The sequence below is a fragment of the Triturus cristatus genome, chromosome 3_1 (genome assembly GCF_964204655.1).
Source record: "Triturus cristatus chromosome 3_1, aTriCri1.1, whole genome shotgun sequence".
Classification (NCBI taxonomy): Eukaryota; Metazoa; Chordata; class Amphibia; order Caudata; family Salamandridae; genus Triturus; species Triturus cristatus.
In genome coordinates, this window is record NC_140583.1 from 501269779 (window position 1) to 501285968 (window position 16190).

At 43.7% G+C, this 16190-nt stretch overlaps 1 protein-coding gene across 6 annotated transcripts in view; it reads left to right on the forward strand.

Annotated features, from left to right (window-relative positions):
• Positions 1–16190, forward strand: part of MAN2A2 (mannosidase alpha class 2A member 2) — a 658091-nt gene that overhangs the window by 54934 nt on the left and 586967 nt on the right. For 4 of the 6 annotated variants that reach the window (XM_085644371.1, XM_085644370.1, XM_085644372.1 and 1 more), the window contains 2 exons: positions 4525–4679; positions 11560–11817. In XM_085644371.1, coding sequence (XP_085500497.1) covers positions 4548–4679; positions 11560–11817 — 390 coding nt within the window. In that variant the 5' untranslated portion in view covers positions 4525–4547. Of the gene's footprint in view, positions 1–2907; positions 2999–4524; positions 4680–11559; positions 11818–16190 lie in introns of all 6 variants that reach the window. The other 2 variants (XM_085644368.1, XM_085644369.1) reach the window with 1 other exon arrangement.

Consider the following 16190-nt stretch of genomic DNA (forward strand, 5'->3'; position numbering starts at 1 on the left):
ACTATATTTAGAGGTAGTGTTGTGGGGTTTCGGGGCGTTCTCTACAAAAAAAGAGAAGATAGATTTACACCATATTAATACATGTAAATGAGTGGACACTCAAATCTCTGATTTTTGTAGATTTAAATTTGAATTCCATAAAAGTCATAAAACCACTCAAATCGTAGGAGAAACCTCCAAATTACCTTTGTGTAATGGCCCTTGGTCAGCAGTAATGGATGGAAAGGTTTCTCTGTGCCACAACACATCAGTATCAACCTTATGCAGATTATGCCCCAAAAGGCACAGGCTAGCCCAGGCTGCCAGCCCTGATTTTCTGTAGTCGGAAACATGAGCAATCCTAGACATCCACATGTTTTAGTGGTCTGTGGAGCATACCTGGCCATACCGTGACTACTTAAGGTGGCTCACATAAATAGCAAACATTAGATGTATTCACATGGCAGGGCGTCATCCTGTTATGCAATTTATGAGTGCATTTGTTAGGCAGGGAAGCAATGAGGAGTAATGAGGTTTCAGAGCAAAGTCTCGATTAACTTTGCCTTATAAGTATTCAGTCATGCTCATCAGTGAGGTGGGATAGGTACAGCATGTGGGACACGATGTTTGGTTGTATGTGTGCCCTCTCTGCTCTCTTAGAAAGGAAAGTATTTATCCTTGTGTCATTGGATGACCTGTCACTTAGTACGCTCGGAGGGGCGAGAGTTTCAGTTTCCACAGGCTTCCAGGCAAAGCTCCTTACTATTGACTGGACAGTAGCCTACAGGGGTTACAAGTTCATGTAAGTATTTTGGCTTAATGAGTTGAGGGACTTTGAGTGCAAAGAATGAACACATTTTGTAAAATACATAGAGTTCCTAAAGTGAACTACCTAATTTATATGTGAAGTGTAGTTTACATTTTATCAGCCACCTGACCACAAAAGCTACATTTCTTAGTTTATCCTGGGTATGTTGCTGCTGCCTTATTGCTCACCTTGCAGCTTTCCACTTAATGTCCTTCACAGAGGAGAATGGCACGTACATATGGATTTGTCAATTTTCTTTTAATTTTTAAATTAATTGTAATTGTGTATTGTGAAGCAATCAATGCATTTTTTCTTCTTACATACATGAATTTTCAGTTTTTGAAAAATTATTTTCGCTATTAAGTTGCTGTGTGTTGTTCTTCTGTATCCTTTCCAGCTGTCTTAGATAGAAACTGAAACAAAAGGAGGTCGCATAGCTTGCATGTAATCACATAAAATGGTCACATTGGGAGAGCAAGATTTTATTTCCTGTCTCCAGGATCCACACTCTGTATTTCAGCTTCTGGGCCAGATATTTTCTCTCCTCCTCCACTGTAACTCTGAATTTTAGTTTCTGGGTCACATATTTTCTCTCCTCCACATTATCACTATGGGGTGGCAGTTTTGAAAGGGCAATTCTCATCTGAATTGCATGTCCTTATATCCACGTTTATGACTGCCTCAGCCTAACCTTGATTCTTGCATTCCAGGTGAGCAAACTGGTGGACAAATACATTTGTGGTTAAGAAAGAGGGATAACATATAAAAAGGTACTATCTAACTCGTGCATTCATCGAGTTATAGTAACTATATAAGTGTGGTTGTGCAATAAGACTTAATATGTCAACTACTGGGGTGTTGGGTAGCGAGCTCTAGAAAGAGGCATTTGGCTTTGGCCCTGCTTCAGAATGTTTAAACTGTGGTGGCGTCCTAAAGATTGCATGTCCCTTACATTGTTTTAGAAGTCGAAGGTAGTGGAGAAAGCATCTGTGTGAGTGACAAGGTGCATTTCAACTTCTGAGCTCTCATCCAACCATGGCAATTAGTGCCTTAGGAGTGTAGCTTCAAACACTTTGGCGACCTAGCTGCTACCATTTCGATTGTTTCGTGAGTTGAAACGTAAAGAAAGAATATTTTTTTTTTGTCTTTTTCATAATAATATTCCTTTGGTAGTTTTACCTTTGTAGATTAAGGCCTGCAAGTGGTTTATGTCGTGCTAAAGTAACAGCCAGATAGATATCTCCCCTTTGGGATGGAGTGTCTGAACTTTATTACAAAAAAATATAAAATGGTGATCGTTCTCCGTGATTGCTTCCAGCTCGAACGGCATTCAGTTTGGAGCACTGTCCAGCCGTCTACTTTACTTGTGCAAGGCTCGTAGTTTTTCACTTTGGGGTTTTCAGCTAAGATTTCTTGATGCTCAGATTGTTTGCTTTTACGGCAGAGTATACTGATGCATCACACTGCGGTTGGAGCATTAATTTACGTGAAACTAGAATGGGGCAGATATTGATGGCAAAGGAATGGAAAAGCCAGTCTTTTTTGTTGATCTGTCTGACACAAAAAAGGTGCCTTTTGGCCTCTCTCTAGTAATCGCCTTCTGTTTGACGTCTCTATATGTATTGTGGCGGATGGGGAATTAAGTAGTCCTTGCTGCAAGATACACTACTCAATATTTCCACGGCTCGGTATTTGTACTCCTTGTTAAGTTGAATTAAATATTTTCCTTGCGTCTCCTAATGTATGATTAGCCACTGAGCCACTGGCGTTAACTGTGGAGGGAGCCTGTCAATCTGTTTGTTTTTGCAATGCAATCTAATGTAGCTGTTCTCGTCTCCAAGCCTAGTCCCTAATGGTTCTTGACACTTGATGCACGGGCTAAAAATATCCTTTCTGTCCTAGAAGGTTTTAGCATTGGATTACGTTAACTGGGACACGACAGATTGTCGCAAATAGTATTCCCTCTGCATGTCCGTTGTGGGTCTGCTGAGGAGGCAAATGATATTGACCACAGCAGGCATTGACTAAATAACGATAAGTCATAGACGCACATTAAGAAACTTGATTTTCCAATGTAATAATAATTTAAACATTATTTTGTTTTTCTCTTTGGGACACAGATTTTATCTGGAGTGTGTCCAATAATAGGAGAACCTGAAACTACGATAATGGTCTCAGTGGTGGAAAAATCAACTCTTCTTGTTCGTGAAGGTGGCAACTGCCTCTAGTACTTTTTTTTTTATATCTTAACTGTTGTTAATGTACGTTTTTTTTTTTTACAAACTGTTAAGCATGTGGATATATGTTTCATTCCTTGGGACAACCTGGTTAAAAATGGAATTGCACTTTATTTCCATACATCCTAAAGCCCATAACATTTCCTGCGAGTTCTCTTCGAACTGTCTTTCAAACATTTAGGTAACATAAGGCGGTTGCTCAAAGTTTCAGGTGTTATTATTAAAAAGCTTATGGTTGCATTGCCTTTAACCCTTATAGAAGTAAAGGCAATAAATAAGATTTTAACTGAACTATGCTTGGCTATTACCAATATTGATATACACTTTATAGTAAATCTTTCTGTTAACCATACAGCTACATTGAGTTGGAGTATACATTTTAAAAGGCAGGAGGATATTAAATAGTGCTTTAAGCAAGCACCACATCCAGGAATAGCATCCTGAAAGGAACACTTAAACCCAAAACCACCTTAGGAGTAAGTGTGCGTGAAGTCTGGAAGCTAAAGTCCCACTGGCTGGAAGTTCTGTTTAGAATGTACAGTTTTCCTCGAACACAAAAATTGTACTGTGCACGCAGCACCCAGTTTAAAATCGAAATTCCGAACTTGTGATAAAGCTGTGTAGTGGATAAGTTGTCTTGAAGCTTAGGGCAGGGAAGGTCCTTCTTTCTTCCTCTTCCTTTGCCATTTGTCGGCTCCCTGTAGTCTACATCTATTCATCCATACTTAGTTGAATGTATGCATGCTGCTGTTCCTACTCGCCTGCTTGCCTGCTTGCACTCTAGTATTGTCAATAAAAACACATTATCTAAGAATGTTACAATTGTGGATTTTAATTTGGGAATTCCAAAAGGGCAAGTGTATGTGTGTTTCAAATAGCATTGTACACTGAGCACTTCCTGCTTTTTACACTTTAACAAGCCATCTGAGACCCTCCAGCTGAATGAACCCTTTGTCACATCTACTGTGGGCCTGAGTCCATCTGTGGTTGCACGAAGGTAGTTTTTGACGTACCACAGAAAAGTTATTTCACTTGTAACTCTCCATAGGTATTTGTTTCTACTGAAACTGTCTGCTTCTTTTGAACAAACATTAGAAGTGGAGGTGAAAAAAATAAATATGGAGATAATGGTGAAATGACACACATAATGTGTTCCTGTGTTGTATAATCTAATACTTAGCTGACTTATAGTGGAAGACAGGAACACATTCGCTCCAGACCCGTATAGGATTGCTCTGTTGTCAGGCTAATCCTTTAAAATAGGTGCTAAAACAGATATACAGCGATGCTTGTGAAACCCAGGCGTAGAGCGCGTGCTGGGAGCTCTCTCTAGGATACAATCACTTTGGCTTGGTAAAATGTATCCATGAAAGCACCATTTTGGTTACACCCAATTTAACGACAATATGATGGACTGGTAAAAACGAACCAATGTACACTTGAATTTACTGCATTTCCTCACTGTTGAAATTTGAGATCCGTTCCTCACTTATGTTGCAGGTCGGTTCTTCCGATTCCCAGGGATGAAACTGAAGAAGCAGGTGACTGTGTGTGGAGCCGCCATCTTCTGTGTGGCTGTGTTCTCCTTGTACCTGATGCTAGATCGAGTGCAGCACGATCCTGCTCGGCGACAAACTGGAGGAAACTTCCCTAGGGTAAGGGGACCATAGATTGGTATATGTGGATATTTTTTATGTGGCGATGGAACATGTGTTGCCAATGATGTGTAATATCCTACCCGGACACCTGTTTGGCTACTAGGGTAAATTGATCTCTTAAAATTCCTCATCAGACTTTTGTCACTTTCTGTCTTGTCTGCAGCAGGGAAGACATTTAAGGCCCGATGTACCAAAGGGTGTCCACCCTCACAAAGCCTGTGCTGTACAATTTGGTAGGTTTTGTGATGGAAAACAATGTTTTGTGACCGCAATTGTGGTCTCAAAGCAATGACCATTTACAGACGTGTGTGGCAGTCAATAAACCTTTGTAAAACGGAAGCCACCTGTGAGAAACGGCTTCCATTGTGCAAGTGCCAGCTGGCAGCATTGAATAAAATACGTTTTAAAAAGCGCACCAGCTATGCCTACGAAGGGTGTCCTAGTGCTATGAAATATGTTGTGGCCAAGAAAATAATTGGTATTGAAGAACCATGTTTACTGCTTTTTGCAGATGGAGAGTGACGGAGATCCCAGGTAAGGTGTTCCAGTGATTCTCGGCCAGGTAGCCGAAGGAGCATCTGCCCCGTCAGGCACATTGGAATCGAAGAGTCTCTAGGAGCTTGGCCCCCAAGAATTTGAGGGACCGGGATTGAATATAAGAATGGATGAGATTTTGATGATTGTGTAACAAAAAAGCAAATCAAAGCTTTGAAGTTTATAATAAGAGTTTTATAGATCAGTTATTTTTTTATTAAAGCCATAATAAGAAAAACACAGCTAAGCGCCTACAACCCTGTGGGCCGGCAGCATGAGGAAATGAGTTACAAGAGTATATATAGTCTTTTGCCTACAGCCCTGGGGCTGGTAGTGAAAAAGAAGCAAGAGATATAAAACAGAATAAACCCCACAAAACAAACCTCCTCCACACCCCCCCCCCCCAATCATTCATGAATGTATTGATAAGTGATCGATGGTAAGAAGTCGTTGGAGCTAAGGTCACTGGGTATAAGAAGCGATAACCCTGTGCAGAAGAGAGTGTAGATAACAATTGAAGAAGAGGCTGTTGTCCATAGCAACCAAAGTAGATAGAAGGGACAAGTCAATTTGTTAAACTCCGTGGATAATAGACGGATGAAGGGAGCCCATTCTTCCAATCTTTGATTAACTGTTAGTGAGATCTTCTCCATCCCAAGTGTAAACCAGAGTTTATGGAGCCAAGCCGTATATATGCAGGGGTCTCCTATCAGTGCCGCATGAAGCCAGGATCACCTGATGTGCCGCTCCGAGAGCTGGTGCAATGTGTTTCCCTCGACTGGAATGGAGAGGGAATGTCAGGCCATTAGGGATACCTAGAATTGTGTAGGCAGGGAATCTAGGGATGGAGGTGTCAAATGCCTTGCCAACATCAACACCTGATCCCAGAAGCGTTTGAATTTAGGGCAATGCCATAAAAGATGAAGAAACGTGCCCTACCCCTCACAGCCTCTCCTGCATTCTTTAGAGCATTTCACGGTTCCAGGAAGCAAGTCGTGCTTTAGTCCGATACCAATATGGCACAATTTTAAATGCTGTTTCAGTACTGGTCATATTGTGTATAGTTTGTTGGGCTCTATAGTAAATGTCTGTCAAACCTTATCAGAAAAAGGCTTGCCAATCTCGTCTTCCATTTTCCTCTGCCCTGCCGAGCTAGGGTGAGCTTCCTCTCCACTAAGGATGGTATACAGCTCAGTGATGAGCTGCCTATCATTATTCTTAGTTATTAACCGTTTCCGAAAGAGGTCAGGTGCCTCTATGCATGGGGCCGAATTGAGAGCTACAGCACCCAATGGCGAACCTGAAGGTAATGGATGCAGTCAGTTTATCTAAGCCGTAATCTAATTTCACTTGGTCGAAGGGTATTATCTCTTGAGGGTCAAACAAGCAGCCGACCTGTTTACAGCCTCCGTCCATCCAGGGAAGGAATCCGTCATCTTGGAGTCCTGGGGTGAATTCAAAGTTGGAAAAAATAGGTGTCATTGGGGAAGGGACGGTTGTCAGTTGCACTCTAAGCGCCACTGCATTCCACATACAAAAGATGGAGCTAGTGACAGGCGAGTAGTATAATCCACATGCCCAATGTCTTCGGGGAAGTCATAGTTCTTTCCAAATATGGGAGCCCGCCACTGACTGATCCATGAGGCACTACTGCTTCTCAGTAAGCGGGCTGCTCCTTTCCACTAGAAAGCGTAACTGCGAGGCCTGATAATACTGCAATAAAGAAGGCACTGCAAGACCGCCTTCTTCTGTGGGCTGATATAAAAGGCGTTTGTGGAGGCGTGGTTTCTTCCCTCCCCAGACAAATACATTGATAGCTAACTGAAGTGAATGGAGAGCTAACTGAAGTGAATGGAGAGCTTGCTTAGGCGGGGTCAAAGGTAATACCTGGAAGAGATTGAGAATGCGTGGTAATAATGGTCCTTTTTATGGCTGCGATTCTACGGAACCGAGAGGCCTAGGTGTTCCCATTTGTGGATATCCGTTCTAACTTGCTTAGCCAGGGAATCATAATTGATCATGATAGTTTGATGGATAAAGTGGGCCAGCTTAATCCCTAGATACGTAATAAAATCAGTGGCCCATTCGAATGGAAAGTGAGCCTGTAACAAATGTTTAGTCTGATGAAGGACAGATCAAGTCAGGATTTGTGACTTTTGCATATTGACCTTAGAGCCAGAGAAGGATCCAAAGTTCTGGAGTTCCGTAACCAGGGCAGGAATAGAAGTGAGTGGGCCAGAGATTGCCAGGATTGCATTGTCTGCATAACGTTTGATGAGATGCTGTTTCCTGCAGGCTGATGAGATGCTGGCACCACCAAACCTTACACCTGTGATGTCGGGGTGAGACTGTATGTGTTAGGCGAGGGATTCCATGTATAGGGCAGACAGGTGATGGCGAGGATGAGAGCCCATTGAAACACCCCCCCGCCCTAGGAGAGCTATAGATGCTTTTGACCCATCAGAGAAAGCGGCCCCCAAAGGCAAAGCTCTTCAAAATCTTGAAAAGCTAACGCCAATGGACTTTGCCGAACGCCTTCTCCACATCAATAGATAGATGAAGAGCCTCCCCTTTAGTCCTTGACAATTTATCTAGTAGATGGAAAATGCATCTAGTGTTATCCCCGCATTGGCGCGTAGGTATAAAGCCAGTCTGATAGGGGGAAATCATCCCTGGCATTTAAGGGTTGAGTCGATATGCTAGTAAAGAGTTTAGCATTGATGTTTAATAGTGAAATGAGTCTATAAGACCCACAGAGGGCTGGGTCATAACCTGGCTTGCGAATGACTGAGATGGAAACTTCGAGCATTGGGTCAGTAAGAAAACCTGTATAGGCAAAAGAATGATAAAGACATGTAAGGAGTGGGGCCAATTCATGGCAAAAGATTTCATAAAATTTAGAAGGGAAGCCGTCAGGCACTGGGAATTTCAGAAGTTTAAGGCCAGAGATGGCCTGTACCACCTCTTCAATTCATATGGGCCTTTCCAGGGTTGCAGCTGCCTAAGATAGGAGAGGGGTGGGGTTACAGTCTGCGAGATAATCCAAAGGATCATCTGGAGCCGCCATCTTCTGTGTGGCTGTGTTCTCCTTGTACCTGATGCTAGATCGAGTGCAGCACAATCTTCCTCGGAGACAAACTGGAGGAAACTTCCCTAGGGTAAGGGGACCATAGATTGGTATATGTGGATATTTTTTATGTGGCGATGGAACATGTGTTGCCAATGATGTGTAATATCCTACCGGGACACCTGTTTAGCTACTAGGGTAAATTGATCTCTTAAAATTCTTCATCAGACTTTTGTCACTTTCTGTCTTGTCTGCAGCAGGGAAGACATTTAAGGCCCGATGTACAGAGACTTTTTATAGACATTTTGAAAGGCATCAGCAATCTGTGGGTCCGAACGAACCTCTGTGGTCAGGGTGGGGCAGATCACCTGAACAGTCTCGGAATGGATCTTAGCTCGAAGGCGATGCACTAGTAGTCTCCCGCAACGGTTACCATTCTGATAGAACTTATGTTTACGACAGGCTAGGGGGAATTCTGCACCATCTAAATCTAGACTTTAAAGGAGTAAGTGTGTTTGTTCCAGTTCTCTCCAGATCTGTGGCGCACCAGTGCTTTTGTGTATTGCCTCTACTTGCAGGACTCTTAACTCAAGGGCCCGTTGCTTCTCCTTTTGGAAGTGATTTTCGGAAGCAGAGGTAACAATGAATTCACTTCGTACCACTAATTTCAGAGCTTACCAGAGTGAAGCTATTGTAACTTGACCTTGACTGAAGATGATCATTAATTGTCTTTCGTATGGCTGCGACTGTCGAGGGAGATTGGAGTAGAAAGTTCCTGAGGCACCAACATGAGGTCTTCATCTGAGCATCGAAGTGTATGGTGAGAGTTAAGGGTGCATGGGCGGAAAGCGAGCAGGGGGCTATGCTGATGTCACTGACCAGCATCTGGAGGGCTGGGGTCACCAAAAAATAATCAACACGCGCATAGGTTTTGTGTGCAGCTGAATAATGGGTGAAGTCCTCAGTGTGAGGGTGTTTCAAGTGCCAGACATCGCCACAGTCTGCCAACCAACAAAGTCCCTGGGCAGAAAAAGCCCCTGTTTGGCCAGAGCGCTAGCCAGAGCGGTCAAGGTTATTATCCATGGGCACGTTTAAGTCGCCGCCAGCCAGGATAGCGGCATCTGGGGTTTGGAAGAGAGGGAAGGGGCGTTGGTGATAAGCTTCCTGTTGGTCATTGGCAGCGTATATGTTAGCCAGGGTAAAGCGAAAGGTGCCTAGTCCGATTTTATACGCTAGGAAGCGTCCCCTAGTCTCAGTCACTTTAGAGATGATGTCCCCTTTAATCGTGTGGAAAACAGGATGACTACCCCTACCCGCTTCGTAGTGACAGAAGACCACAGCTGGCGTGGGAACCAGCGGGATTGCATGTGGTGGACCTCTTTAGACAGTAAGTGTGTTTCTTGAAGGAAGAATTTGTCGCTACCTGAGCTTTCTAAGAGGGAGAGAATAGCTTTCGGTTTAGTGGGATTGTTGTGGGCTTTAACATTGTGTCTTGTGAGTTTAATGTCTAGAACCCTCAGTCAGGGAAGTGTGAGGGGCAGGCAGAAAAATATCTTTGCTTCCCTTGCTGGGCTTTTATTATGCCTATCGCTTCCCTCTTTCTCACACTCCATGTCCATAGCGATTCATACCACCCATGTGAGATGAGCGAATGTGGATCCCAAAAACAATAAAGAACAAATATCATATTCAAAATAACCATACTGAAATGTCCATCAACAATGGTAATCATCAGACTTGGATAGGTCAAGAACGAAGATCAGTGGATAGGTGTCACTGGTGGTAAGAGCCTCCCCACCACTTGAGGCCACTGTCATTGATCCAAAAATGCCGGGGGGAGATCAGAACGAGCTAAGGAGAGTCGATGGAGGCCGTGCTCATGTGGGCTCCGGTGCCGTAGGCATGTTTGCCCAACACATCTCAATGTACATGTGCCCTTTTCTCGGGACTCGGGCGAGGGAGCCGCTTGGAGCGCTTCAATGTTTGGCAGGATGTTGGGCGTGTGGGTGAGCCACAGGGGGACCCAGCATCAGAGGGGGAGCCATTCTCGTCTGCGGGTCCCAGGAGCCATCTCCAGTCTCTGAGATCGTAGTTGATGAAGCTGTCAAAACAAAAGATTAGGCAGAATGGGTGGCCCCATCTGTAGAAAATTCACATAATCGGTCACTGGCTTGAACGCTCTGCGACGCTGCAGGGTGAAAAGGGAGACAGTTTGAAAAAGGGCAATAGTGTGACCTCCAAAGTGTATAAATTGCTTTGATCTAGCGGCTTTCAAAATGTCCTCTTCTATTTTGAAAATGTGAGTACAGCTAACATGTCAGATGGGACAGTAATCCGGGATCTTCTGTACCTGTGGACCTTGTTGAAACGTAGTTCTGTGTTGTCATCCTTGTCGAGGATGCAGAAGAAAAGTGACTGGACGTATTCCCGTATGACAGATCCCTCTGCTCCTGACGGAATGCCCCTCAGGCGTGTGTTGTTGTGCTGGGATCTGTTCTCAAAATCCTCTGATTGTGTCCTGAGGACTTTATGTTCAAGTAGGCGTATGACTTCTTGGCATAGGAACTTTAGTTCTTTCACTTTGAGCGTCTCGTCCTCCAACGTGGAAACACGGTCATCAAGCGAAGTCAAGTCTTGTCATCTGTCGCACATGTCACTTGAGAGGTTGCTTTTAAAACTTTGGAGGACTACTTTGAGAGATTCAAAGAGAGGCCAAAAAATTGTGAGTCACTTGGGCCTGATCTTCATCTTGGGGACCTGCTGGGTTGGAATGCGTGGTTGTTTGGGAGTTGCCCCCCGAGTCCTTGGTCGGTGCCGATGTGGAGCTGGTAAGCATTTCTCTGACTGATGGGTCACTCTTGCCCTTGGAAGAAGCCATCTTGTTGGACACCGCGCTGCTAGAAGAGGACGCTGGCCAGTCACTGCCGTAGAGTCGGGGGCTGGATCTTGTTCAGAGGGAGTCCATAGGTGGGTGCTAGGCCCCGACGAACCAGGGCCTGGATTGGAGCAGAGTAGGCCACTCCCCCCCCCCCCCCCCCCCCCCTTGACTCCAACAGTGCCAGATAGTGATAGCTGCTCCAAAGAAAGAATGTGGATGGGGCGTGAAGAGTAGAGCACATCTAGTACACAGTGCATATGGGTAGTCTCCAAACAATATAAAGGTCTTCTACAGAAATGGAAATCTAATCTTACCAAGTAATTTGTCATAACTTTGTTTTCCTTGTTAGATTTCTGAGTTTTTTGTGGGGGTTTTATTTATCTAACAATTCTTTGCAGAGCCAGATTTCAGTGTTGCAGAACCGGATTGAGCAGCTGGAGCAGCTTCTGGAAGAAAACCATGAGATCATCAGCCACATAAAGGACTCTGTACTTGAGCTGACTGCCAATGCCGATGGCCAACCAGCAGTGCTTCCATACCACATTCCCAATGGCTCCTGGGTTATGCCTCTGGATTCCAGGCCCAGTTTCCTTTCCATATCCCCACAAGACTGTCAGTTTGCAGTAGGAGACAAAGGAGATAAGGCAGATGTGCAGGTAATGTTAAAATTAAAGTTACTCAAGACTGGTGTTGGTAATCCTTATGTAATATGCGTAAAAGTTGTCGCAGGCAGGCACTCCTGTGATGCTGGCTCAGTTTGTAAGAGTTAAAATAAAGGTTACCATTAGCAAATACAGACACCCAGCACTTAAAATCAACATGACTTTAGGACCTTTCCTTGGGAAACCAAATTATTTTGTTTTGGGTTTTTTAGTGCATTCTAATATTGAAGATCTTTGGTCTAGCTCAGAACTGCAAAGTAGTCTCTCCAAAGAAGCATATGAGTACACCTGTAAACAAAAGGACTTGCTGTCTGCCCTTTACTACCTTCCTCTCTGATGCACTACTATAGTACTCAATGCACAATTTTTGCCTTGCATGTCATAGAACTTTTAGATTTTAGTTACTGATTTATGCTACCCTTCTCCACATTTTAGGCAGTCCAGTGCCTATGTTTCTCTTTCTGTGAACACCTTCCTACTTTTTCCCCTACTGAAACCGACTTGCTTCCTTTAGCTGTTAATATCCCGCAGATATTTACATATGTGTGACATTCTCCACCCCCTTTCCACCTGTCATTTTTATTTCACATTTAAAGATTTGCAAACATTTGCATCACGCCTTGTGGCCTTTCCAGTGAGGGCCTTGCATCACAGCTCTCCTATAGACTATTTTTAACAAGGCTACTGAAATTCACTCGTTTAGTGGGTGTAATTCTTTTAGTAGTCATGTTAATTTGCAGGTTTCTCCATATAATTCACCATCTGCTTCAGAAATCGGCAATATTTTTTAATTTAAGTGATTTTGAGGTTACTAAACACCCTTTACAATGGGTGAAATGTAGTATGCAATATTTTGTAAGGATTTCTTTACGCTATTGAAGTGCTGTATTTATGCAGTGAAATAGGTGATGGTTTCGACCAGATTTTCTTCTTATTTCAAGTTGATGGACTTGGAAAAGACTTTTGCTCACAGCAAGAAAGTCAAAACTTGAAATGCTAATTTGTAATCTATCTATGATAGCAAAAATAATTCCTTTTTAGGTCTCGCCTGAGCCCGCGCATGCGCTGCTCTGCGAGACATTCAGTAAGTGAGCTTTTAAAAGTGCTACCACACACTTTTGCTGGCCTAGTGCTTGCGGTTGCGCGTGCACGCGCACAGCCGCCAGCTTTCAGCGCCCGAGGCACCATCTGGAGCGCGATCAGTTTCCCTTTTGCCGCTGCAACGCGCGCACCACTGGCGTGCTTTTTAAAATTTCCTTTTTGCGCGCACGCACACAACTCGCTCACCACTCGCATGTTTATTTTTATTTCCTTTTTGCGCTGTAGAAGGGTGCCATGTAAAATGTTTTTCTACTCCTTTACAAACCCTACCTGCTTGTCCGATACGGATTTCCTCAAGCAATCAAACTTTAAATGTCCCATGAAATCAACAGTGAGTTTACATAAAGTTGCAACAGATCAAACCTCTCCAAACCACTTCAGGTACAAACAAATTTTCCTGGATTAGTAAAAAAACAACCCAGCAATGGCATAGCCAATAGGTCTTGCTTTTGGGACCTTACAAGTATTTAGTTATGCAACTGTTGCATGGCGCTGGGCATGCAATACAAACTGGGCATGTCAGTAATTTTCAGCACACAATGTCCGTAGTTATGGTTTCAGCACAGATGTAAGTGTCAGAGTGACCTTCTGCAGGTGGGAGCAGAGGAGGAGCTGACAGGTACTGTACAACTCAAGCCTTAGTGTAGACTGCAAAGGTCAGTGGCAGTTTAAGTGTTGTGCGAATCACAGCAACATGACAGCTATAAGAAACAGGTGAAGATGTCATGGACCTTTTAATATGAATAACTTACCTCGATGTGTGTAATGCATAGAGGAGTAAAGCAAATCCGAGTTAAATTCCTTTTGATCTATAAGGTGATTGAGCACAATGTCTATTCTAGGCCAGGAACCGCAGGTTCGATAGGGTCGTTTCTGTGGGAAGGTGTGTCCCTTTTCACTGATGTGATTACCCACTAATGTCAGGGAAAATAGAGATTATATGTAGAGTTGATAATGTGGCTGCAGAGCCCATGAAAGGGATGGGCCAGCTGATAACTGAATGGAGTGGGAATTACTTGGGGCCGCAGTGTAAACAGGGATTGGCCTAAGGGTTCCATCAAACACTTCATGAGACTTGAAGAAGAATTGTAGGGAGCTAAAGGGGAACAGCCCATTGGTTGGCAGTTCTTCCTTCCTTTGCAGTGGTTTTATCTGAAGGTTGGTAGGTTTGGATCTGACTTTGAGACAGCCGATCAATTTCAATAGGAAGACTGTAAGGGATTTGACACACTGGATTAATTAGATTCTGACTGTATCAATAAATATGGACAACAAGACATTTTGCATAGGCATGCCTGTCAGTGTACCTGTCATTGAACCCTCACGGCCATTTTGAATCCAGTGTTGATTCTATAGCACCAGGAAGTTGCTACCACTTAAAACAGTACTGAAGACTTAAAAAACAGAAAGAACTGAAAACTTGTAAATGAGAAATACACAATTCGTAATTTGACATTGTGTCTACAGACGTCCCAGTAGCCACTAAGCATTGAATGGAGTTCACACATATGGGATATATAGTCTGCGTACACTTCCTGTGCCCCATTACAGTCAATGGTCTGTGAAAACAAGAACATGTTTCAGAGCTCCATTATTGCAGTGGAATTTTGCCCCCATCCTAGGCGGTTCGGAACATCGGGAGAACTGCGCTGTTCTGGCGAGAGCAGAGTTTGGTGTGCCTTTTTATTGAATTAATGGAAACACTTGTGAAGCACAGATCCGCAAATGAAATAACCTCAAAGCTCTTTTAGGAAGTTAGTCATAGGGTTAGACCTGTAATGCAACATCTAAAAACATAAGTATAAAATATTCGCATCATGGCTTTTAGTGTTGGCAAGGTGATCTGTGTTCTGTGGGTAGTCTGTCCGCTATCGTAATGTCCTCACATTTACCTTGGCCTGGTGCTTGCTGTTAAATTGCTTTGTGAAACGACTGGAAAACATTAGCATTAGCTTGTTTAGAAGTAACATTAGCGGTATAAGTGCATCGCAATCACTTTTCACTGGCCGCGAAAGTGATCGCGATGCACTTAATGACCCGTGACGGAAGAAAGACAGATGGCGGCTGCGCGCGTGACTGCAAGTACTAGGCCAGCAAAAGCCTTTGGGAGCACTTCCAAAAAGCCCCTTATTAAATGTCTCGCAGAGACAGTGCATGCGCTGGGTCAGGCGAGACCTAAAAATGACCCAGTAATAAACCCCAACAACATCAATTTCTTTGTGGTTTTACGATTTCCAACTGGAAAGCATAATGCAACTCGCAGCGTCCTTCCTACCAAGGACTATATGGCATGTCTCAATCTTCAGTACGTTTATCTCACATTTGCTAAAAATCATCACAAATATCCGCAATTTCTTCACATGAACACCTCCACCATTTGGTCTGTCTTCTGCACCTTGGAATGTCACCAAGTTCTTAATGCCAGTTCCAGCAGTCCTTTGTCTGGTAGGTGGGGTAAACAATAGTAGTTATATGACACCTTATTTATGGCTCCGGATCAAACAACCCTTCAATTACATTTTCAATTATCATGTCCCTTAAATTCTAGGATTTATAGCCTGGGCAGGTTAGTCCCCCACGAATCACGATAAATGTTTTAACCAGAAAACTGCCATGTCACTCTGTACCATCATGCTGAGGATACTAGATGGATACACATTCCCCACTAAGGTCCGACTCAATGAGGACCTGGTGATGTTTCGGAAACACCACCTCACCCTCCCGACTCATTTAAACAAGTATTTGCAATGCAATAGGTCTCGCATTTACGCGAGTTTGAGCTATTGACATTGCAAATAACAATGTCTTTTATTTTTGTTTTTGTTTTTAAAACATAAATAAAAGGCATTATCATTTACAATGCCAATAGCTTAAACTCGGGTAAATGCGAGACCTATTGCATGCAGCCTACATAGAGAAAAAGTAGAGTGCGCATGACTGGTTTTGTAGGCTCCAGAGGGCCGACCAAACAGTCAGGGTACTCAGAGTGGTGCAAGACACACTCCTCCCTGGCCTGCCCCCAACCAGGCATACCCTCCCGCCGTCCCTCAACCAGGCATACCCTGCATTCTGCTTTCTCGCAGTGTGAGAAGCAGAAACCTAAAATGTATTTAAAATACCATTTTATGTTTCTGCTTCTCGCACTGCGAGAAAGCAGTAGGGCAACGCACCACCGCCCTAATGGAGGAGCCGCAGCCGCTCCCTGTGTCCTGAGCATCTCCGCTTTCAGCTTCAGTCATAAGTGCTCTCTAAGATGCTTTGTTTCT